The 26,614-nt window shown below is 37.5% G+C and overlaps 1 protein-coding gene across 1 annotated transcript in view; it reads right to left on the reverse strand.

Moving 5' to 3' along the window:
* Positions 1-6,085: 6,085 nt before the first annotated feature.
* Positions 6,086-26,614, reverse strand: part of TAF2 (TATA-box binding protein associated factor 2) — a 59,603-nt gene continuing 39,074 nt past the window's right edge. Inside the window, exons 21-26 of the mRNA XM_062514926.1 lie at positions 24,974-25,043; positions 23,395-23,504; positions 20,921-21,150; positions 18,185-18,337; positions 17,675-17,780; positions 6,086-7,709 (exon numbers count right to left, since the gene is read on the reverse strand). Coding sequence (XP_062370910.1) covers positions 7,444-7,709; positions 17,675-17,780; positions 18,185-18,337; positions 20,921-21,150; positions 23,395-23,504; positions 24,974-25,043 — 935 coding nt within the window. The 3' untranslated portion in view covers positions 6,086-7,443. The remainder of the gene's footprint in view (positions 7,710-17,674; positions 17,781-18,184; positions 18,338-20,920; positions 21,151-23,394; positions 23,505-24,973; positions 25,044-26,614) is intronic.

Here is a 26,614-nt window from a genome sequence, read left to right on the forward strand (position 1 = left end):
GTGGGGAAGATGCTGTAAAAGTGCGTGAACAATGAGCTATAGCCAATCGTATGCATTCTGCAAGCACGTGGACAGCTGCCTTTATCCAATTGTTGTATGCTAAGTATTGTGTGTACCCTGGACTTTACTATAAATTGTTACCGTGAGCGCATAATAAACACAGCTTTGATCATACCTCTACAAGGAATCTGACTCCCACATTCCTCTCTTTCTCTGGCACCTGAATAGGGATCTTCATGCAGATGAAAGCAAAAAGCTGAATACTGGAGTGAGAAGCTGATCCAAGCTGCTGTGCTTCTGAAAGAAGGCAAGGCTGTAGAGGAACAGAACAGGGAGTTCGGCTGTGAGTCAGCAACTACAAACTGTGGTAGGAAGAGTGGCCATTTCCCCCCTGCCCCTGCTTCAAATATGGAAACTGAATTTACTGCTGCAAAAAAACCAGCTGTTTGCGCGGGCAAGCAATTGCCAAAATGGCAATAGGAAAATTAGTGCAGTGGGCATGGGAGAATGGATTTATGAATACTCTGCACAAGATTTTTGAGTGGGAAGAATGGAAAAAAGTGGGTGATGAACTGTGGGAGAGAAACATTACAAGTAAAGGGAAAGAACCTTTCATACGATGTGGGGAAACTTGGCAGGTAGTGATTAACACCTTGAAGGAGTTAAAAGCAGAGTCAAAAGTGGCCATGGCGGCAGTCAAAGCTATCCTGATTTTGGAAAAACCGATGCCCCCCCACTGAGCCTGTGAGCTGCTCGAGTGTGTTTTTTGGTGTTGGACATGTTAGACCGATGAAGAGGATGTCAGTCAAAAAACAATGTAAAAATGTCAATGAGACATTAGCTGCAGCAGGGAGGCAACAGGAAAAGACGGGAGAAAGTGTCGAATGGCTGCTACCACCACCAGAGGCTGCTGGTCCTCAAGTAGAAGAACCATCGACTCAAAGGGTGATACAAAAGTCAGTGGAGGCGCATGTGGCGCCCGCCTCAGGAGGACCGAGTTGCCGTCCAAAAATATATCCTCTGTTGACACCATAGGGCCCACCACCAGCTGAATTGACCCCACTGCCTGAAGACAGGGACTCGTCTGAAGAAGAAGGGGACCAAAAGGCTCCAAAACAAAGAGATCTGAGAGACCTGAAAGAACAAATGGAGTCAGCCATGAATGCCCTTCAACAAAGAATGGAAAAATCTATCTCAATTTTGAAAGAAACCCTAGAGGCAGCAGGGAGTGCAGGGGCTCTGATAGCTCCGATGGCTCTTATTCCTTCCTCCCCTGCAATTACAGAGAGCTGTACTCCGTCATACGATAACGTAACAGCAAGTAGCCTTGTAGGTTCACGATGGTCTGGAATCATTCGAGATGCCATACTGGAGGGAGATTGGCAATCAGTGGGAAATGTCACATTGCCCATGGTAATGGGGGGAAATGGTGCTTTGAGGTACGAACAACATGACTGGAAAATATTACAAGTTAAGAACACGGTGCAGGAAAATGGAATAAAATCAGAAGCAACTAGAGCAGCACTTGACTGGATTTTCACTGCAGATGTCAATTCACCACATGACTGCCGCAACCTAGCCAGACTGTTAACACCCTCACAATTAGTAATTTTTGAAAAGGGGTGGACGCGCCTGGCAGGACTAGAAGCGGCAAGGCCGAGAGACCCTCAAGACATGTTGCAAGACATGTCACAAGACATGTGACGGTGGAGATGATCACCAGATCAGGAGTGTTGGCCAATATGAATCTACAACTTCAGTATCCTCTATCTATGCATCATTTGGCAGCACAAACGGCCCAGCAGGTGTTTCATGCTGTTCCAGATGAGAACCCGCCTCAGTCATTCACCATGGTGAAGCAAGGACTAACTGAAATTTATACCCACTTTATTGACCGACTTGCAGCATCCATCACCGAGCAAACTGACTTAAATGAGGAATTGAAACAAATGATGTTCAGCCTGATGGCCTGAGAAAATGCCAACCTGAAGACGAAAGCCATTTTAGCTACCTTGCCAAAGGACGCAGATGTGGGGGACATGATTGAACTTGCTAGTCGACCTTGGAGCAGAAACTCAGAGAAACTAATCGCTCAAGCAGTCCCAGTGGCCATGACACCAGCTACAAACCTGTTAGTGGCAGCAGTGCAAAAACTGGGGGCAAGAGTGTCAAAGAAGCCAAACTCCAATTTTGGAGCATGTTATCGATGCAGCAAGAAAGACATCATCGCAAGGCCTGTACTGCAACAGTGTGGTGTGAGCAATGCCAGAAAAACCACCATGCCAGAGAGGTTTGCCGCCTGGCAAAAAACGAGAAAACCAGCGCGAAGGGACCACGCGCGATGACACAAATGGCATGCCCCACAGTGCCATTCAACAACTTCCCCTCCCAGCAACCTGGGGAAGCCTGGGAATCGATCTGACAGCAGCAGTAGAGGGTACCTTGACGACCTTGACAGTACACAAAATACCCACAGGCGTGATGGGTCCCGTTTTTGCTACGAACAGTGCAATTGGGGCCCTCCTCCTGGGTCGCTCATCAGCTGGCCTAGAGGGCATTGTAAAAGCCTGTTCACAATGTAGTCAACAGGGCAAAGGGCTAGGGTTAGGAGTAAATCTGAAAGGGTTGGGTGCCTGTGAAATTTGGCAGATGGATGTTATGCACGGGGATGAATTCGGACGACAAAATACGTTCATGTTTGTATAGATACCTTCTCAAAAATAATATGGGCCACCACGCAAAGTGGGGAAAAAGCTTTACATGTGATTAGACATTTAATTGTCTGTTTTGCAGTAATGGGTGTTCCAAAATGCCTAAAAACAGATAATGCACCTGGGTATGTGGGCAATAGAGTAAAAAGATTTTTACAAACATGGGGTATAAGACATGTAACAGGGATTCCTCATTTATCTACAGGACAAGCCATAGTAGAAAGGGCAAACAGAACGATTGAAGAATATTTGATCAAACAGAAGGAGAACACAGAAGCAGATCCCCAGATACGATTGGGAAAAATTTTATTTACACTTAATTACCTTAGTTAAGCAGCTGATTTAGAGCAACCCCCTGTGAGCATTCATGATAGTGGCTTAAAAATGCAAGTAGTCCCAGAGGTAATGATACAATATAAAAATCCAAAAACAGGACAGTGGGAAGGGCCAAGTACATTATTATTTACTGGGAGAGGCTATAGTTGTGTCTCCACAGATCATGGACCAGTTTGGATCCCCAGCAAATGGATGCGACCAGCAGTGGTGAAGAACAGTGTGAACCACAGCGTCAAGTCATCCCAATCTTAAAGGCACAGCTGGAGAAAGAAATTGGCATTGAGGGAGTAAAAATTCATATGCAAAGAGTATTAGAAAACATCGTGGATCACCAAAGACCGGGGGGAACTGGGGAATTGAATTCCTTGTTGTACAAATATAATAACAGTGCTTGTAGTAGGTGTGGAATCGGAGGATTATCCCTTACACTGATCTGTGGGAAATGTGAGAACACCTTTAGAAGATATAGTTCGACTCTAGCGAGGGAGGGTAGCCTACGTGATAATTGCTACCAGGGGAACTATGATGCCTTTTACACCGCTGCTGTCACTATTTATGGGAAGCCACATGTAACTGTGAAAGACTTTGGAACTGTAGATAATTTTCATCTGAGTCAAACCATTTGGGCCCTGAAAAGGCCAACAGAACAGGTAAGGCAGGCAAAGAATACTCAGCTTGTGAGGGCAAGATGCCATCACTGTGGGACAGTTACTGAATTATCTTAACCACAGCTAGTGTACAAAGTATGCTGACCCAGATTAACCCTTGACAAAACATGAGGATTACCCTTGGAAACATAACTGGACAAGATTCTATGTGCTTGAGTCTTGCCACACCTGGCAACCCCTTTCGTACCTGTTTAATAGGAGTCCCAGAGTGGGAACCTGCATTCTTTCAAGGGATGGTGGCCAATTAAACAGTACTTAATTCTTTAATCATGATACAAGAATGCAATCTAACCCTTATTGGTTTTACATTGGCTCAACTTGATGCTTGTTGGCAAACAAAAATCATTCAAAGTCTTAACATCACCATATGAGACCCAGAAGAATTAGACTTATTAGGATCAACTAATACTTCAGGTGGATGGTTTGTATTCGAGCCAGTAGCTCTTGTCAACACTAATTGGAAATGGTAGACTGCTGTAGACCCAATCAGTGACTTTCCCCACCAAAGTGAAATCATACATTGAGTTTATTTGCTAGTTAACTGTACAGGAAAAACACCAAAGAAATTACCTAAAGGTACTTTTCTAATTTGTGGAGATAGGGCATGGAATGGGATTCCAGCTAGCCTTCATGGTGGTCCTTGTTATATTGGGAAACTTAATCTCTTTCACCCAAACTTACACCAATTGATGAATATAGCAAATCATGCTCACTTTAATTATCGAAAAAGACGCAGCATCCATGAACTAGATTGCACACAAATAGGGCCTGTTGATTTTTGGGGTAGAGGAACAATATGGTTAACATCTGTTTATACTCCACAAGTAGCTGCTGTAAGAAGTTTAGCACTTCTAAAGCGAGTCTCCTGTTGGGCTCACTCAGAACATTACTTCTCAGATGCTGGATGAACTTTCTGCTGATGTTACTAGTGCTTGTCACACTGCTTTGCAAAATAGAGCAGCTATTGATTTTTTGCTATTAGCTCAAGGACATGGCTGTGAAGAGTTTAAAGGAATGTGTTAATGTTTCTGATCACTCAGTGTCAATTCACAAGAAGTTGAGACAATTGCAAGATGGTTTACACAATCGAAAAGAGGATGATGATCCAGTTGGAAAATGGTTAGCTGGATTAGTTATAACAGGATGGTTAAGATCTCTGGTTATAAAAAGTGCAAGAATTTTAGTCATAGTATTCATAAGTTTGATCATAATGATCTGTGTGTTGTCCTGTATTTGTAAAGTTTTGAAAAATGTTGTAACCAAGGTCTAGGTTGTGCAAAAAGAAAAAGGGGGAATTGTAGAGGAAATTATGGCTGAACAAGGACATAATATCCTCATTGAGACTAAAATGCACAACCCTGTATATGACTGGGAGAATGGTAACATTCAGGTATCCCTGAATGAAATATATGGGAAAGAACCATAAAATAACAACAGTAAGGGGATGGGAAGGTACATTAAAGTAGCAAATAAATAGACAGACATACAGGGAAAGTACAGCAAAATAGCAAACAGGTAAAATGGATGTGACTAAACTAGGCTGCTAGACTGCTTGAGCCAAGGGGTGGGGAAGATGCTGTAAAAGTGCGTGAACAATGAGCTATAGCCAATCGTATGCATTCTGCAAGCACGTGGACAGCTGCCTTTATCCAATTGTTGTATGCTAAGTATTGTGTGTACCCTGGACTTTACTATAAATTGTTACCGTGAGCGCATAATAAACACAGCTTTGATCATACCTCTATGAGGATTCATCTCTGACTCCCACGTTCCTCTCTTCTAGTCTAAATTATCCATGACCTCATTTTTAAAACATAAAAGCACCTGCCTCCAATCTCCCAAACAATGTCAGCTTTCATTGCTTATTAGCCCAGGTCTCCCACAAACACCCCCGGCACTGTTACATCACTGCTTAGCCAAGGGAAAAACACCTCAAAATATTTCCACTGAGCTGTTAGTTACTGTCTCACAAGGAGCACTGAGCTGAGCTGCACACATGGTTTGTACCCATAACACACTCAGTATCTCATTCAACCCACGCTTAGGTGTTCCTCTTGCACCTTTAGCTAACCGAAGCTCCCAGAGCTCACAGTTATCACTAAAAGAATCCCAGGGGGCTTTTCCTGACATGGCAAAGCAGCAGATCAGGAGAGGCTGCAGGGCTGCCCAGGGCCATTGTGTCTGAACCCAGTCCAAATGGGTTCCAAGTGAAATGATTAGTACAACTATCTATGCAGTATTAAAAGGATACGGTGTTTGAAAAACAAAATAAATATATGCATATTACAAAATACCTGAGCCTATCATCTTTCTAGTCTACAAATAATGCTTTATTCCAAGAACTACAGGATTCACCAGCAGGTATAGAATATAAAAGTATTTATTAACTTTCATGAAACAGAATATAGCTTTAAAAAAGTCTTCTTGGGTCCCTCTTGAACTTTCTCTCTTTGCTTTAAGGAGAATCACTCTCTCATGAAAGTTTGTGAAAATTGATAAAAAAAAAAATATTTAACCCAAATACAACCATCTTATAGAATGTTATGTGAACTATGGGCAACAGAAGCTAACCAGTATATGGAAATAAAACACTGCCTCTATACACATATAAAGAGAATAGATAAAAAGTGGCAGAGACTATTTATCTGTATTATTAAAACTTTTTAAAAATTAAGTTTTTAAATAAAACACTTTCCAGGTGTAAATAGTACACTGCATAAAAAACAGCTAAAGGAATTTAAATATATCCATCATTTAAAGTACCAGACCCAGTTTAATCTACTGATATATTTCTCCTGTGGATTCATGAGCTGATCCTGCTTTCAAACAAATCACCCCTCAGGAGGAAGAAATACATGTTTTCGATATTTTAATTTTTAAACTTTTCAGAATTATTTTTTAAATTTTAGCAAACATATTTCAAAAGCATATTCTAATGTAAGCTTGAAGAAAAAAATCTGTCTCTGTCAAAATAATTCGCAAACTTTATTGGATTTTTAAAAGCCTGATTACAGGACAAAACATGCATTATGCATTTTGCTAAAATTCCAAAAACAACTGCAGAATTTAATCATATTAAAAGGCTCATGTCCATAATAAATACCACCAGCCTAAAAGCAGCCTGGAATTTTTCAAGAGTTTTAGTATCTGAAAATTGAAAATGTTCTACATACTGTTCTTTTAGAAGTCTGACATTACGTTGCAATGGTTAAAGCAAGAAACAGGTCAGCTGAAGACTAAAGGAAATCCCTGTCTTCTGAGGAGATCTACTCTTAGTTATACAATACTGCTCTGGAAACAGTCTGTCACCAAAGGCCAGGCAATTGGCTTCTGCTTAAAACATACTCTGCCTCTAACATTCTTCAAAGGATTAAACCATAATTGATTCTGGCAACACACATGGTAAGCGTGATGTGCAGGGGGTTGCCAGTGGACATGGGGCCCTTACATAAAGGGCTGTTTTCTTTGTTTAAAATGGAAAAAAGAGTGGGAGGTGTGGAGAACAGTGAAATACAAAATGAGTCAGAATCATAAACCATATTTTTTGAATCAGATTTCAACAACCACACATGCAAAAAGAAGGCTTCAAAGGTGGCAGAGCTTCTGACTTGCTCAGGCAATTCACATATTCTTAGTTCCATAAAAAAAAAGATAGAAGCTATAGTTATGTACATCCTTCTAAGTACTCCAAGAGTATTGCAAGTTGAACTCCAGAGAAGCCATTGGTATCAGTCTGAAAGTGATGGGGAACGGATTGATCGTGCACTGGCTGGACTGTTAGAGAAAACAAAGGGATCCTTTTCCTTTTCTTTAGTGTCATGTTTATGTTTATGTTTATGCTTATGCTTGTGTTTCTTCTTCTTTTTCTTGTGCTCATGGTGGTGATGGTGATGGTGATCACTGTGTTTTGAGGAGTTTGATTCTTTACTGAACACAGAGAGTGGAGCTGCTGAGACAGGGTGCATGTTTATCTCTCCAGAAGATTGTTCCTTACCTAAAAGAATGGATACAGTGGGATTAGCAAATGTTTAACTTGCATTGTTTCCAAACATAAGGAATTCTGAAATATATAAAACCTACATTATCATTTAAACATAAAACATGAAATCTTTTATGATACCATTTAGCTTCAGAGAAGGCTCTGAACATGCAATTAAAGTTCCCACACTACTGACAATTTTTAGAGATGGTCTTCCCTTACTCAACAGCATAACAGTATCCCAGACAATCAGGAACTGTAAAGAGCCCTAAGACACTTCAAGTCAAACTCGTGTCCTGAAATTAGTTTTTAAATAGAGTAGGAAGGCCACTATACCCTGAATAGTGCAAATATAACTGCTTGTGAAAATTCTGATATAAAGTGCAAGACTGACACAATAAAGTGCATTTTTGGGATGTGAACTCTTCTTAGTCAGGAGGTAAAGCTCCCTGCAACAACATACAAACCTTTTGATACGGGAAAATTAAACTGGTTTTTCTAAAAATTGCCTCTTTCAAACAATTTAGCCTGTTTGAAAGATTATACAAGTTCTTTTTTCCTAAACAAAACCAAAGCCCAATAAAGACAACTATACCATCTTTATCATATATTTCACAAGTACACTAGAACTACTTATATATTGAACAAACCTGGTATCTGAACCTGAGGAAGGAAATATGATCCATGATATCTCAATGCAGGAATGACTTTCTCATTCTCTTTTTGGCTCATTTAATATTTCATTACTTCAGACAGACTGCAATAGCTTCAATAGTAGAGATTAAAGGGCATTATTCAAAGGATACCTTTGTTAAAGAGTGGAAATGCTTGGAAAGTAGGAATACTCAGATTCCTTTAGCCAGAAATTGAATCAGATCACTCATACTGCAAGAATGCTTTAACAACTAGATAAATATAGAAAAGCACCATCAGACTTTTGAAGGCAACAAATCCTCTAAGTATTACTTAAAATGGATTTTCTTCATTGCTACTTTAAATATGGGGGTTTTTCCCACCCAGTTTTTTGGTAAAAATATCACAATTAATAACAAGAAATTACGTTATTTGATGTTACTATGCTGTTACTATAAAATTACCTTTTTCTGTATATTTGAAAACACATTTATTTTCCAGTACATCTTTTTGTTTGGCCGATTGGCTGTATAACTCAAAAGGCAGGAATGATTTGTCTATGGCAATGATTCCTGGAAGTCTGAAGAGACAGCTCCCTGTACTATGACAAGCAAGTATTGAGAACAATTTTCATTCAATCTTTCTAGCCTCACCCAAAAGATTAAGGACTGATTCAATCGTATATATATATACATAGGGAAACTTCTAGATGGTACAGCTGTTCTGGTTTTGTTTGTTTGTTTATAGATACGTCTGGAAAAAACAAAATCTACATCTATATGAAATGTTTAGAAGTCAGAATAGAAAGAAAACATTTTTATAGTGAAGACAATCAATAACTTACTATTGGACAGGATGGAATTTCTACTGCTTGGAGTCTTAAGCAGCAAAATGATGTCTTTCTAGAAATATGTTTGGTCTTAAACACAAGACAGGAATATGGTGCAATATAAAATTCTGCTGAGGTTATGAAAGAGGCTAGTCTGAAGTACAATAGTTTCTTATAAACTTGGAATCTCTAATATAAAAGCATTTTAAAAAGTTTTCGCTTTTATTTAATCAGAACTAAGCACCAGTAAGCTCATGTTATCAATGCAAAAATTTATTGTTAGAACTCACAACTTTACTTTTTTATGTATCTTATGGCAGGTAGAGGAGATGCACACCAGTTCCAACTTCTACTTGCTGATTTCAATGCCTACCTACTACCATTTTTTTACACTGTTGTCTGGAGCCATTCTCGGCAATGAAGACAGCATGCAAGTATACTGTATTTGATGCAGAAAGGTGCAAGACTACTTTACTATGTAACTATTTCCAATAATATCTTTAAAGGAATTCCTCCTGTATCTAGACCTATCCTCATAACCTGAACTCTTTCCTCTAAAGCATTCAGTGTTTAGACAACTTTATTTAGTAGCTGCAAAGATTCAAAACCAGCCATTAAACAGATGACACAATGGTGAAAAAAGGAGTATATCTGGCTCAGGCCATTAGAAAAGGAAAGGGTGAAGGCTGTATCTCAGGAAACAAAAGCAGTATTTCACACTGTTGAAATAGGCTGCAGTAGTTACAGGTGAACTGTGGCAGTGACACAGAGCTCCTAGAAACACAGAAATAAAGGTCTTGGCAAAAAGCCTGAAGACCACTGGTTGGTTGTATAGAAAATGTACAAAAGATTACCTGAAGTACAGAAGATATTCTCATGTGTTCTACAAGCTACAGGCACATGATACATTAAAATACACATGGCAAACTCAAGTCAAGTTCAAATAGAAGAAAAAACCCACACAACATGACACAAACTCCTAAAACTCCTCAGCTCCATTAAGTCCAAATTGTGGAACTATTTTTATTTGAAAACTAAACCTGTAAGTCTAGACACTACATTTATAACAACCCTAAGCCAAAGCTAAGCCTCTGAACTTTAAAAATTTTAACCAGAACTGGTATAAAACCACTGGTTAAAATCTGCAGGGATGAGGTAGCAGTAGTGTCAAGTGAAGATGGAGGATGCAACCAACCAGACTCTCCTGACTCTGCTACATGACCTGCCACTGTGCTAATTTCCTGCAGTTTACAGAACTACCAGCTCTGCTAAGGCGTCTGTATTGTCACCACATTACTTATTTCAGATGTGTTATTTAAAAAAAAATCTGTTTGTTAAAGCAGTTAAACACCACTGACTGGAGTTAAGGAACAAGTACAACAGTAGTTTAAGCCAACAGGACCAAACAGGTGGTAGTGACCACGTAGAGAGGCAGGAAGATCTTCAAGAAAGGGAGAAATGGGATCCAACTGCAACTCAAGGGCTACTGACACTTAAGGGAACAGTCAAAATTGGTGGTAATATGGAAAAGATGTCAGTAAGTAATGAAAGAATGTCATTACAAAAATCTGCTTCTACTGAGCCAGCAATAGAGTACACACACAATTTCTTCATAGAGGTGAATAGTGACTCTAGTCTCTTGGGTTTTTAAATGCAAAAATAAAACAGCTATCCAGAAAATTTCCTCCTACTGTTTAAGAGTGCTTTGAAATCAAGAATCAAATATATTGATCCTGAATGATGGCTCCAAAAGACTGATCACAAACTACCGAACTCAGTTATGTGACGAAATGGACAGACCTATAAAAGCTCTATCAAAAATGTTACAGATATCCATGCATAAAATTCAGTATTGAATCTCCAGAACCTCTTTTTTTTCTTCCTTTGAATTAGTATCTACTTAAAGCTTATGCCAGGAACATGACAAGTGTAGTTAAGGAAAGCAAGGCCAAATAGAAATTGCCTCACAGGGCAGTACAATCATCCTTTTATCAGTGGGGGTAGCAGGACTGATGCAAAGAGGCGCAGAGCACTCCCTGCAGGGAACCCACTTCTTCCTGGCACAGAAAGAAGGACTGAAACCCAGGTTTCACAAAACACAGAAACACACAATAAGTGGAGGGTGAGCCCAGAAGTTCATTTCTGAAGTGGTTAGTAGCATTCCTTGGAAGAAAATGTGAATACATGTGTCTATCCACATGGATCTCCTCCTGTTTAGGATGTGGAGATTCCAATGTAATTGTTAGCTTTGTGGTGCTCCAGCTAGCAGGGTAGGTGCTTAAAATTAGACAGGATTATGATGCCATGGGAGAAAGATCAGAATATTTGTGTACCGTTTGCCCCAGGGACATATACAAATGCTGTAGATGTCATGAGAGAGAATAAAATATGAAAATATGCATCATGTAGATTAGTTTTAAAATTAAAGGGATTTGGATCCTGGTAAGCTTTAAAGTAACATTTTCTGTCATAATGCAAATTGCTGTCAGATAATGCTAACACCCTGTTCACTTAAGTTTTAATACTCATTGGTGCATTAACAATGACCTATATTGTTGGACAGTGTTTCACCTATTTTTATCTTATTTTGGTTTTGAACTTTTCCAGTTTGAAAACCTGTAACTTGAGACTTTAACATGCTGACAGGCTTTCATGAGACCTTTCATATGGTCCCTCCTAAGTTTTTGATTTTGTGAAAAGAGAGTGGGATGCCACAAACTTACAGCCTCTGTTTCTTTGCATGGCCAATGAATATAAAACAGCTGGCTGATACACGATTTTTACAAGTTGACATTTGTTTGAAATTTCCCCATTTGCACCCTAATTTACTGAAACATCAGAGAGGGAGAAGACAAGTTCACAAATCATAGCAAAGGCTGAAGCCCATGGGTCCTGAGGACAGGCTGGTGCTGCAGCACCTGGACAGGCTCTGGAAGAGGGGGATGTCAACAAACACAGAAGCACTTAATGTGTCTCTCCCAGAACCCAAAGAAAGCTTACCAATGAGAAAGGCAATGCACACTCTGTGACTAGCAGTTGAACTGCATCTCTGGCTAACATTTTCTCTAAAAAGAAAACATTCAAAAAAAGGAAAATACCATAAAAACAGTTTCAAAATTATCTTGTTTTTCCTTATTTCTTCTTTTCTTTTTAGTGTTACTCTGGAAACATCCAAGACACATTATTTTTTAATTTAATGCTCTGTTTATGCATCTGTTGAACCACCAACAAAGTACATAGAAAAAATTACCAAGCATAAATGATTTCAAGTTTCCAGAAAGCAATGTCCTGTAATTAGTCTAAAGAACCAGAATTTTCAAATTATACATCTCTGAAAAAGGTTATCAATTTTCTCTCTAGGAGAGTGCTCTTTTAAGGTCTATGGGACAAAGTTTAAAGTTTGAGGGTGAAAAACAAAGGTCTAGTTAAAAAAATAAAACCAGCCAAAGGTTTTCTGAAGATATACTAAGCAAATCAGTTAATTTGGCACCAACATAAACATTTTAACTAGTTCCAATTTACAGATTCGTTTGACTTCAATTTTTAGAGGCATTTAAAACCAGATAGACAATTCCTTATACCGATACCAAAGTAAAACAAAAGTATTGTATAGCCAAGCTGGTGTTTTAACGAAAATACAGTTTTAACTGGTAAAAAGTTTGATTTCCTCATTTGGCTTTCCTTTAACAACTATATTGCCTTACACTTACACTAACATAATAGCTTAACTGTGGTGTTATTTTTACTACATTTGTTTTAATATTCTAGAACATTCTAGTGAAATCCCTGTTTTTGAAAGAAAGAACATCCAAATCAGGAAGCCAATTCAGAATACTTTGTGCCTCTACCAGTTTCAGGTAGTTGACTTAAAAACTTGCTAGCCTTGTTCATCCTCTAGATTTGAGAGTGATTAGTTGTTTTCTCAGAGACAGTCACAGCTACAGTATTAGGTTGATTTTATTAAATCAAGTAGTCGACACACTGCAGCCACACACTGATGCAACTCTCATTTCTGTTATCACTGTCTACAGTGCATGTGTTTCTATTAAAGCTGCTTTCTTTACTTTAGAGTAAAGCACTGGAAAACACCATTTCTTGTGAAGTGTACTATTAACCAATTTCAGTGACGCAAATTTATCTACAAACCTCAAAGCCTATGAGCAACCACTTTGTAAGCAGTTAAATCTTGAGTAATAAATTCTAACAGATACTGCACTAATATTATATGTTATTAAAAGGCATTCTAACAAAACAGTTGTAACGACTTTTACCTCCTTAGAAAGTAAAGCAAAATGTCATCACTGTCAGTGGTGTCCTCAAATCCAAGAAGTGTTCATTTATGTATCTGTCTGTGCGCTGATGTTTCCATAGCACTTTTTTGACAGAGAGCCACTAATGGCTGGACTTTGAGGTACTGGTGCACTTACTGCTAACTTGGGTAAATGCAGAGGACTGGGCTTCCCACAGAGTTTGGACTGAATTCCTATTTACTCCTGCATGCAAACTCCAGGGGCAGTGATTTGCACCTCAGGCTTGGATCTGCTGCTGTAAATGTACTGTTTAAACATAATAACTACAGCAGTTGACCTCTACACTTTACTGCAGCATATGCAGTATGACCAGTTTCAAAGTGTTTCAGAAAAAAGTTAATCCAGATAAACCATAATTTCCCAAAAGTGCAGTAACTGTGATAAACAAGATGACAATCCAATCAACACTGTGACTGTGGTCTAGGCCTCCAAAGTTTCACATACATCTACACAGTAAACAGAGCAACCACAAAGTCAGCAGCGGCAATTTCTGATTTGACTATCCTGGAAAAGTGCAAAAGGATTAACAGAATGGCCAAGGAATCTGTTTGATCTGAGTCTGAATGCTCAGGACGTCCTCAAAGCCCACTGCCTCTGAATGTCATCAGAAAAAGAATTGCCAGTGCACAAAGTGACCATCACTGTATTTTAACTTTCCTTCCTTTTCAGAAATAAAGAGAGAATTGGATACTGCTTTTTATCAACTTTCAAATGATCAAAACTAGTTGGAAGAAGTGCAATTAAGTGTTTATCAGTGATCAGCCATAATGACATGCAACTTCATGGCTGATCTTCCAGCCTACAGCCAGGAATTTATTTTGGAAGCAGAAAAGATCAGGCAAATCAATAAGCACTGACAGATACAGCAGAACCTTTTAAAGGTTACTTCTGATGTACTGTACTTTCAGATGAGTGAAATATTAAAGAAGGGTACCTTTATCTGATTTCAATGAAGTCAACAAAGCAAGACAAGTCACCTTACAGCACGAGAGATCAAATCTGTTGTTTACACAAAATCTCATCTTGAAAGTCTTTTATCTTAAGATTTAAGCGAAGGGAGTGTTCGTAATATTCTTGATGATTATTAGCAAAATAAAATTTGCTCTCATGTACAAAATGTAACCTTGCACAGCCTTGGAGGTTCAAAGGAGGCTACCAAGCTTCTAGTCCTAAGGGCAGATGAGTAATCATCACAACAGCATTCTTTAGACAGTTCACAACTAATGTTTTGTTTGTTTTAATAATTTCTTGATAAAATGATTAGATTCCCTTACAACTGCCAGAGTCCACAGTTCTACTACCATAGTCAGGATGCTTTAGTAGGACCATTAATTTAAGCCATTTATTTTCTATATGAACTAGGACAGGTGCTCTACTTTATAACACTGAAACTTGCAATCCAGCAAAACGTGTACTAGAAAACTTTTTTATTGTCCCATCCTTAACCTTCCATATCCATGGGCAGAACCATAGAAAAACACTGCCTCTCCCAACTTTTAAGGAAAATAATATTAGTTTTCCTGGAGTTAAGGGGATTACATCAACTTGACCAAATCCAAATCATCATTTGAAATGGATTGAAATGGTCTGGTAAATGGAAAAGAACCCCAACTCAACAATCCAGCAAAAACCACAGATACAACTTCCTCCTGTGAGGAATGTGAACTTCCTCCTGGCAGCTGCTTTTCACATGCTGTGTTGGGCTGATGACCTAATGCTTCATGTGACATGCAGGGCCATAACCCACAGCTGTGGGAGGAAAACTGCTGGTGGACTAAGAGCTCACTCCTTCCAAGCAGGAGTCAGAACTGAGGCAGATTTACTAACAAGACACTGAGGCCATTTCAGAACCTGCTGTCAACCTATTTCACAATAATCACTCCTTGAAATGCACCCATCCTCCATCACTGGAGGATGTAAAACCTCACAGGCCCCGTGATTCCTTTGTAAAACAGAACACTCTTACGTGTGAACAATTTTATTTATGTATGCTTTTATTTTTCCCCATCTGTTTCTTCTCAGCAGTATACCATTTCCTAAAGATTGAACTATCTTTATTTACTCAGTCTGTAATTCATTAATCTCAGCTTCTAAGATAAATGCCATGATTAAGAAAAAAGGTGAAATTTTAGAAGCAAAAAGTATGTGAAGTTGAACTGTTTCTAACCACACAAAGGAAAAAAAAGAATAACACAATCTTCAATGGCTTACTATTTAAAGTGAATTTTGGTGCAAAACCTGGCATGTGTCGTATTTATTAGCTAAGAAAGAAAATGTATTACAGTGTGCTGAACACCTAAACAACAGAGGAGAGAAGGCCATTTAGGACACAAGTGAGACTTGAAGTAGCTTGTGTCTGCTGTGGGTCTATAAAAGCACCACTCAAGTGGCCACTGCTCCACTCCTGGTCAGACTTTATCCTTTCTGGCCTCCAGTGCAAACTTAATCCACAACAGGCCCAGAGCTGGCACACAGAGGGTCCCCTAAGTCCTATTTGTGACGTATTTGGCAGAGTTTTGTTTATGACTTTATATTCCATAGAGTGTGCAAATCTAGTGAAAAAATTGTTGCAAAATATCACATAAGAGTTATAAATACTAATCCTCAGCAGATCAGCTTTGCACTTGCATGCCCTGGATGCATCATTCTCTGCCATAGCAGAAAATGTGATGGTTGACCATAAATAAATTGAGAACAAAATTCAAAGCAGCTCTGAGAAGTTTAAACTAAAGATATAGGCTCCTTCACGAGAGTAACCTACATGCAGCCTGCTCCTTTACCCTGCTGAAGTAAATCAAAAAGCTGGGGGTTTTGCTACTCTAGACACATAACAGCAAAGCTGTCCTGGTGGAGTTGGCTGTAGGCCTGTCATTAACTGAAGACCATCTGGAATCCAGAAACTAGACCTCCCTGTGTTTTAATGTCCCCATATTAACTTAATTTGTTAGCTGAGAAGTGACAGCAGTTACCTTTTATAAAAAAAAAAAAAAAATCCACAAAAATCAAAAGAAAGAAATTAACTCCCTTAGCGACTAGAGCATCTGCCAAAAAGGAAAAATGTTATGTCCAAGGCTCATAATGGAGTATGAGCCTCCAGCTTTTGTACCACTGGCACCAAGGCACCAGCCTCAGCAGGATTCTCAGAGCAGCAGCATCCACCAGTCCTTCTCTTAAATGGGGCCACTAAACTGCCTGGCCACAGAGAAAGCAGATATGGTCACCTGCCAGCATAGCTCAGGACCTAGGGGAACTCAAGATGGTACCAACATTCCAGGTCTATTTCTGTTTTACACTAGGAAGTCACTGAATAAAAACAGTAAAACAAGCAAGAAAGTAATTACTCTGAATTCTAAAGCAAAAAACTTCACTTCTACACAGTACAGTACTGCAACCTTAAAATCTTGTTCTGAATCTGAATGGAAGATCCCTCAAAGTGCTTGGTACATTGTCACATTACCTCAGTTTTGCTCCACTGATACATTCTGGAACTGAACCTTAGAAACGTTGTTAAAACATTTTGAGACTAACCATTGAATTTATTTGCTAGTGACAGAGAAACAGAAGGTGGAAGCTCAACAATGAAGCTCAACCTGTTTTAAGGTTTCTAAGAAACACTATGCCTACAGAATAATTTTGTCAAGTATTGAAAAAAAAAGATACTAAGAGCAATAGTAAAAGAAAGGAAGTACTTGAAACGAAACAATTTTTTAACTCTCAGATGCAATCTTCAACTTTGGAAAAACCTTCTAAACACATTTGAGACATTTATGTTTTTTAACTGCTAATGTTAAATTATAAATCATTAATATTTTAGTGTTATTTTTACCTAAGGAGTCTTGTTATTTTTTTTAACCTTCAAAATTATTATTTTTTAAATGACAAGTTTCACCTAATTGCTTATGGGATTCTACTTAAACTACTTCTATTTTGTGCTCTTTTTTTAATTCCTTAGCTTTTCACTTTCGTAAGTATGATTTATATTTGTCTTACTTAGATATGCGTGAAAATATACATGTATACACTTATCTGTGCATCTCCTGAAAATTTAAGAAATGTTCTTATGCCCCCATTACACAGTTCCTGGAATTCCAGCAACACTTAGCACTTAACAACACCGAATGTATGGAAATAAGCAGTAGCAAAAAACACCTCACAACTGAAGCAGTTAAAAAAAAATACATCCACCTTGCCTATAAAGTTACTCATACCTGGTGTGGATGGTCGCTCCAGCATATTCAAATGATGGTAAATGAAGGCTTGGCTGTCATGAACTGTGTCCATATCAATTTCCTCTTCCTCTTGAGAGTTTGAGAACTAAGATACCAGGAAAAAAAAATAAGCAGATGCTAATAACTCATAAAAACATTACTGAACAGAATGTTAAATATTTTATTTTTGAGGTAAACTGGGGGTGAGAGGGAAAGGAAGTGATATCTACCACTGCAAAGGAATAAAAGTTCAATAAAATCAAAAAGGGTCAGTGTCTTTCCTTCTTTCTAATTTACTGTGAAGCTGTGCGAACAAGAGCATTATCTGTCAACTTTAGTTCTTGCCAGCCAATAAAGAATCTGATAGGAAATGATTTTGCCAAAGTAAGCTTAACAACTGCTGTCCATATATACACAGCATGCCTTTTGTTTGAACACAGCTTCAAGGGAAGCCACTGCTGTTATTCTGAACACCCTACACATTGTGCAAGTTGAATTTCCATTTCTTACTCTGATTTTGAGTTTGACTTTACTGTCTTCATTCTTCTCTAGTATTTGCCCTGGCTCCAATGGAGACCCGAGTGGCATATCAGCCTTCCTCTTCACCCCCTGCTGATGACCAGAAATGCTGGATGCTGTTTCCTTAATAAGATGATCATCCTCCTGAAGCAGCATTAAAAGACCAAAATTAGAAGATAGCAAGATCCATGTTTCAGAAAAGCGACCTGATACCTGGAAAATCTTCTGAGTAAAGTGCGTGATTTGAACAAAGTCTTCTCTGTAGTTCTGGCAAGAAGTATTTTCTAAAACCCTGCATGGATTTGTGCCAACCACTCCTACAAACATAGTTTCTCTTTACTTCTATCCCTGCTCCCTCTGCATATCTAGCATTGGCATCTTTTCTGTTGCTTCTCACAATCATGGTACTGTTGGTGTGCAACAACATTTGCTGCCTCTGAATAGCCTGTCTATAAATCTATGCCTTGCAGACTCTCCTCAGGACAAATCTCAGTTGAAAAACTGTGATAGCCTCTGATCTACACATGGAATTTAGCTAAATCTTCTTCTACTTTGTTTTAAAAGTTAATGCTTGCTTTACTTAGTACAAATCATAATGAATACTTATAATTTATTTTTCTTTATTTTACAACAATATTTATTAAAAAGAATAAAACTGTTTTGCAAATTACTGCTTAGACTGTAAAAAGGACAAGTTCAAAGAAATAGAACAACAGGAGAGTCTCCTAAGTTACGCATATAGTAATGAAAACAGGAGACAGGTGTTTCAACAAGTCCGGTAGACAAAATTTAGAAGGGAAAATAAAGCATCCACAGAAGCAAACATAATTAAAAGCTCACAAAAAACTATAAAAGGCAGATACATCACAGCCTCTCAAGGGCATATACTGCTCTCCTGAACTGCTCTTCTTCTATCAAAGGGCTCTCTAGTCCCACAAACTCTTGCCCTGAACAATTCAAGTTCCATTTTATGAAGTGGATAACTTTTACCAACCTCATCAGCTTCAGTGGCACTACTCTATCAGCACTGATTTTAACATGTATATGCTCTTAGAGTATGTCTACTTTGAAGAATCTAGTCAATCTGATAAATTCTATCACCTGTTTATTCTTTTTTCCCCTCAAATATGCATTTCCCATTTTTCATTCCTATTATTTTGTTCCAGGCATTGCTATTGTGAAACACTTTTGGATTAACTTTGTCTGATATAAGAGGCAGTCTTTGTTTTATGCTACTGGAAAATCAGTTCGCTGAATTTTGGGGGAGCTACAGAGAAAATGGTACCCTTAAGGTAAGGGGTAGGAGAATGAAGATGTGGAATAGGAGAAGATACAAGGGATGAAGTACAAATTGAGGCTTATACCAGTGCTATATTTCCACACCAGTGCAAGCCAGTATACTGCTAAATGAAGCAGCCTCATCCACAGACGGTTCTGTCCTGGGGTGCCAGAGGCATTTTTACAACTATGTGACAAAACTGGCTCAGGAAACTGAAATACCTGTTCATAAAAAGGTGCTGTTCAACTAGATCCTCCCTGATCCAGCTCACTATTGTAGCAACAACTATGCTAGCATAAGGGAGAGGAAAGTTTAGGAAGAGTTATGAGGAAACTTTTTGATAGCCTGGCTGCAAAAAAAGTTTGGGTGTTCACTGAACTGCAGCCTAAAAATATGCCAACAAAATGCTTCATGCTATTTAATTCTAATGATTAGGTACAGCAAATGATGACCTACTATATGCTCTGTAAATATGCAGGACAAGTCTAACAATATCTGACTCTACCAACATTCTCTCCCCCTGCTGGAAAGGGCCTGCAGGGTACTGTTAATTAGTGCTCTCAGCATACTTTTCAATGAAAACTATTTAGACATTAACTATGGGACTGATAAAGTAACAGTAAACGATCCCATTCAAAAGGGTGGAAAGTTTCAAACATGCTAATCACATGCTGTTTTTGAAACTGTTAAAAAAAAATCACTTAATATTTACATATCTGTTGATTTTTTTCCCCTCATAATTAAATCTGTCCAACAAAAATACTTAGTCTTGCAGCAGCGGCACTTATTCTTGAGGGAATTATGACCCTAATAGTTTATAAAAATTTATTTTCTATCTACATAATGGAATAGGTGTTAGGACTGAAGCCTCTGAATCCAGAAAGATACCAAACTGAATGTATCCCATTCCTCAGAAGTTGTTACAAATCCTTCAGAGCACAGAAGTAAAATATCAGATTCAAATTCAATGCAGATGTGTTAAAATTCCAACCTTCACATGACTTAAAGTTGTTTAAAATGACGTGTATATATGTATTTTAAGATGCAACAGATTTACTGATAAAAGATTTTGTTTAGGAAAATTGGATAACTTGCCTATAAGAAACAGTCTCATGAAAAAAGCTTTCATCACAGCATCAAACATTTCTGTGAATTACTTTGTATCTCATAAGCAATACATAAAGTTTGATAAAGAACAGAAATGATGAGACTAGGAAAAAAAAACCAACAAGTATAAAGCTTGCATATGCAATGCAAAACAGTTAAAAAATGTCCAAAATGTCATGGTATATACCAGCTTTTCAAGCGGACAGAACCAAGAGCAATGAGGAAAGAAGGCACCTTAGGTAAAGCATGAGAGGCTTGAACACAATACAAAATTAAATCAGCAACCCATGCAAGAACTCAGAGCCAGCTGAATAGGATGGATGCAGATGGTTTGTGCTTACGGTGTTCTGAAATCCTACTGACTGTCCATGATTGTTAGTACTGTTCATAGGTTCCTGATTATTTGCAACTGATTCAGGGATAATTGTTGGATTGAGTACAGCTTTCTTTTCCTTCAGGTTAAGAACAAGTCCAAGCTCTGGTAATGGTAAACAGGAAGGTCTGCTGAGGCCAAAGAGTGTGAAATAGAGGTCCACAGCACCACATCGTAATCTCCAGTCATGTGAAGTTCCTAAAATACAAAAGAGATTGTTAATACAGAGATAAAATTTCCTCCTCACCCACAAATATAACAGCTGAAGTAATCTAGGCCCACCAGAGTATGATATTTTCTGTGTTTCTGACACACTTCTTTCAATATTCCTGCCTCTTACTAGCTCTTATTCACTTGCTTTAAACTTTTTTTATTTCTAAACTTTCCTGTTTAAAAGGTTTTAAATTTCCTGGGCTGTAAGTTAGACATATTTAGTAGAACAGGACTGGAAAAGTAAGTGCTATAATAACATTCTGAAAAATAAAAGAAAAATAACCACACCCATAATTTTATTTTTCAAGTTGCACTCATAAGTTTTTTTCTAGACAAGTAAATAGAAGACTTTGTTACCAAACTGGCTTCCTGTATTAATGGATTTGGTTACATTTGCCTATGTATTCCACAAAATATAGTAAGAGCTTCAAGGCCAAATAAGATTTTTCCTCTCTGGAAACTGCATTGATAGAGAAATGCACAACCATGCTTTTTAACATCATTACTATGTCACATACTTCACTGAATACTCAATAATTTGTATTCATACTCCAAATACGCATTCTTACTGCACAAAGCAATGCTTTAATTTTAAGTTATTTTTCACTGCAAACTGTGTACTGCTTTACTATCTTCATACACAAATGGTCTAAGCACATTTGGCACCAATCACAACAGAAAGACATTTAACATCTGGTGCAATGCTGCAAATACAGTGATTCTGGTGTTAACTCAGCCCAGCTCTTGACTGATTTCAAGTTTATTGAACATATTGTTCCCTAGCAGGAATTGAACTATATCTGGTAAACAAGACACAGATGTGCCCAACTGCCATGTTACTGTGGCTGTGCAAGACTTAGCACAAAATAAAATTACAAGATTTATCCCTGTAAATAGTAGTTTTATGGGGCCAAAACAGTGTTTGGAGTAAGCTTAGCTTACCCTTACCAGTTACAAATTACCAGTTACACTTAACCAGGTACAAATGAATGCAATATGAATATCAATCTAGTATTTCTAACATTATAATACTCCCCAAAGAATGACACATTCAAAAATATTAATTTTAGAACTATGATGATATTATCAATTTAATTAAGATTAATGCAGAAAATAAAAAGATTACATGTATAAATCAGAGTCAGCTCTCCATTATATGTGCTTACGTTAAATGAAAGCAACTCATGATTCTAGAATTATGCACCTTTAAACCAGGTTACTAGCTTGTCACACATCTACAATTTTTTTCAAGGCACCCTGGAATGCTAGTTATCCCTTACAGAAAATTAACTGAAACATGACATCAGCTTGAGGCATAGAAATTTAGGTGCTTAAAGCCCCATGAACCTTAATAAGAATGTATACCCTATTTGTTACTTGCAAAAAGAGGTAATGCTTGTAGCACTGATCGCGCTCTTCTCTCACGAAAAAGCAAAAACAAATTCTCTGATGGGAATTTCAAAATTGTTTATTTTCTGTGTCTGACACTTGGCAAATCCAAAGAAACTGAACTACTAGTAGTCTCCCCACTTCAACCCCTGGAGTGTAGCTGTAAACTTTTAAACATTGAATAAAATGACACACAGAGAACAGAAAGTCTGCAATGACCTAAAAAAGCTATATAAATGTTTATATGTAATCTGTGTAGTAATGTGCCAGATGTTAAAGGGCAGTTTGTCAGGACTGGATAAAACTCCTTCAGCAATGAAAAACAGGTCAATGATAAAGATGCAAGCCCTTTTCTCACTAGGTTCTTTCCTAATCTCACATGGCAAACTGAGTTTTAGGTCTATAATGCAATTCTTAAAATCTCATTTAAATTATCTATACCAATGCTGTCCTCTCATATTCTGTGAGAGCTTACAAAAAGAGGACAAAAAGAGACCATCTAATGTAAGGCAAACTCTAAGTGTAACACAGACACCATTATTTGAAGAAACACTTGCTTTGAACAGTTTTGAACATTAAAAGTATGATTCTGTGCAGAAGGATATCAAAACACACTACATCATTACACAAAATAATTAAAAACAAGGTTTGGTATTCTATGTCACTAAGAGTATTCTAGAAATACATAGGTGATATTAAGCTTCTGAGACTGGATTTTTAATATCTAACTACTGAAACTAAGCCCTTGGCATATTCTGAAGCAAGTTTTTAATACTTATTTCAAAACCCTCACAATAAAACACTAACACAAAAAATAACAAACAAATAAAAAAAACTAACCTGAATTCATCAGTTTCCACAGCTGATCTACCAAAGCTTCATTACATAAGGGGGACTCCATATTCTTGGTGAAAGGTGGATTCTTAGTCAGCATGTCCAAAATCTTATGCCTGAAAGAAACAGAAAAATAGTATTTATTAAATCCAAAAGAAAAACCCTAAGGACACAGAGTCTGTTGAGTTTGCAATAGTCTTACAAACTTATTAATCTGACAGGATTACTTTCAAATTTTTAACCAATGTTTTGTACTTCTAGTTCTTCCTTCTGTCCACAATATGCATAGACACAAATTTACCATCAGCAATATAACTTAGAGATAAAAGGTAAGGTGCAAAGCAGTAGGATGTTTTTAGACAGTTGTAGGCTATGTTATGCTCTTCTGTTTAGTAATGATCTTTTTCTGCACACTGACTTGGAAGTTTACCAAGAAGAAGCAACAATGGCAAAGAAAGTCCTTACATACTGGTAAAAAAGAGTTTTTAAATAACTGCAAATGTTTATGACTGATACAAAATGGCAGGCCCAAAAACAGTGACTTGCACATTTTCCTGGAAACAAACACTGCCACCTCTTCAGTTACATTGGTTTCTGAAGATCCTGCATTTGCAATGCTTCTTACAGTATTCACAAACTGAGCTGAAAGTAGATACAGTTTTGTTTCTTCAAACTTGGCCTTGAAAACATGTAATGAATTCTTTGTTTCATTACCTATTATTTCACCAATTTTTCTCTGTATAGCCAGCTTTCACCTTAATGTCTTACACATTTGGAACAAGAAGACTCTTGCAGATACTCTTCTTTTAGAATAGCCTAACATATTGCACTCAATTCAAAATTTAAACTCCTCTTTAAAGGGATACAAACAAAATTAAATATCCTTCTTAAACCAAAGCTAAACCTGTATTTATTTTCATTAACAAGAATGACAGAAATAAAACAGAACAACCATGCAGCTATGATGTTTGTAAGATATCGCCTATATAGAGAGAGTAAAAGTAGTATTTAACTTTAAAACTCAGCATATTAATGGTGGTCATAAGAAGAAAGTTTTGGAAAAGACCAATTATTATGAACCTTGGTGTCCACAGTTTTATAATGAACATGCTAAAATACCCAAACACTTGTGTGAAAACAAAGTTGAAACAAGCAACACTAAAATTTCACCATATGTTCACATGATCCTTTCACCCCACCTACAGTCTGACAATTGCTTTACACCCCTTGGTGTCCAAAATATTGTATGCACTGTGTGTCAGCCTCTGTCTCTTCTTAAGTATGACAAGGTTTTTTTTACCATATGCAACATCATATTTATACACTTCATTTATAATCAGGAAATAATCTCTAACTTCAGACTTTTGCCACAAGGTAGAATATAAAAGACAAAAATAACATAATGCAGAATAATAATAGAATATATTAATTTTTGAGATGTGAACTGTTGAAGCATCTAAATGTGTTTCAATTAATGTGAAATAACAAGGAAAAACAGTTTTGTGAAGAAGCAGTTAGATTCCAGGCAAAGAATTCACTTAATAGCGCCAGCATTAGCAAAAAATCTGTCTTTTTATTAACTCACCTTATGTAGGGTACAGGATCACTCTGAACCATAGTGAGTAGCCACTGTAATTCTTCATAGCTCCTATCAACTGCAAAGCAAAATAGAACAAAATGCCTATTAATATATATAAACTGGAAGGATTTTGATGAAGACAATCATGAGTTCCTGAATTAGCACATGAAGAGCATGAATCATTGCTACCAAAGAGGAATTCCACTAACTATGGAGAAAATTCAAAGTAAAAAGTGTGTTACTTTACATGGAAATAGACAAAACTCTTACATGCCTCAATTGTTCAATAACAATCAATTTGACTATTGAGCATTGATTGGGAAAATCAAAGTAAAGGCTCATCTGGATATTGTGTGCTTCCTGAAATGAACACATTCAAATATCCTTTCAAGAGTCAGAAGCACAACATCTTCTGTAGAGAATATAAAATTCTTATATACAGGAATCTGTGAAGGATTATTATCTTTACATAGGACAGAAAAAGGACAACTACAGGACTTATGAACTGCAATCATGCTCCCCTCAGTAGCCTTCATTAGTTTTATAAATCATTATACTCTGCAACTAAAATGGATTTTGAAACCTATTAGCACATGCTTCTAGAATATTGATGATTGACACTGCTGGAAAAAAGGCAGCTTGTTAGTTTGAAATGTAACTTGCATTACAAAATTCCTTTGATTATCAGAGGAATGTTGCAAAATAGGAAGCTACATGGGATATCATGACCACTCATTACACAAAACATCAAAGAATTTTTATGTGATCTTTTTGTCAGGTGCATAACTGTAAGACTTTTACAAGCAGTATTCTCATTCCTTCGAAACAATGAAGAGAGTGTATTAATCATTACTGGATAGACAGGTCCAAAAACATTTCTATTGCTTTCCATCTTGTGGTACTAGCAATATATTTATTTCTTCTCCTAGCCAATTGGATTTTTAGTTCTAAATACCTCAGTTCAACTTTTCTTCATTATTTTGGTTTCCAGTCAACAAATTTAAAATATAACTTCTTTAGTCCAACCAATTCTAATACCTATTATTTTCTTCTTCTTTCACTAGAGTAAGTTTATTTTAACAGAATGCATATTTTTTGTAATATAAGAACCATCATTTCATTCTACTACAAGTTTTTAAAATGTTTTGGGCAACTAGAAGGTAAGACCCCTTTATGGACTAGGAGAAGGCAACTACATTAAAATATTGCTTAGACAATAGCTGGAGAGTCTTTTGCAGGCCACCTGCAAATCAGCCCTGCTCCTCCTACAATCCAGCCAAAACAGAACTGGTTACACTGGTGAGGCTCCAGTAAGCCCTGTTTAGAGGCAGAACGTATTAGCTCACATACTGCACTGCTCAGAGTATGGCTGCAGTTCTAGATGATGCCAGAGCAAATTTGTATCCATACAGATAAGAACTACAATCTCAGATTTGCCTTAAAAACCAGAAACCCTTGAAAAACTATGCAGAGAAAATACTTCTAAGAGATTAGTGACTTCCTGTGCTCAGCTCAATGCACAGCTGCTCTTTCTGGCTCGTGATAGAAGGCAGCTAGAACGCTGCAAACAAAGGTTGTTTTGTGTGTAACAAAAATAATACTTTATTACCACACAGCAAAGAATTGCAACACTGCAAACATGAAGTC

The sequence above is a fragment of the Cinclus cinclus genome, chromosome 1 (assembly GCF_963662255.1).
Source record: "Cinclus cinclus chromosome 1, bCinCin1.1, whole genome shotgun sequence".
Lineage (NCBI taxonomy): Eukaryota > Metazoa > Chordata > Aves > Passeriformes > Cinclidae > Cinclus > Cinclus cinclus.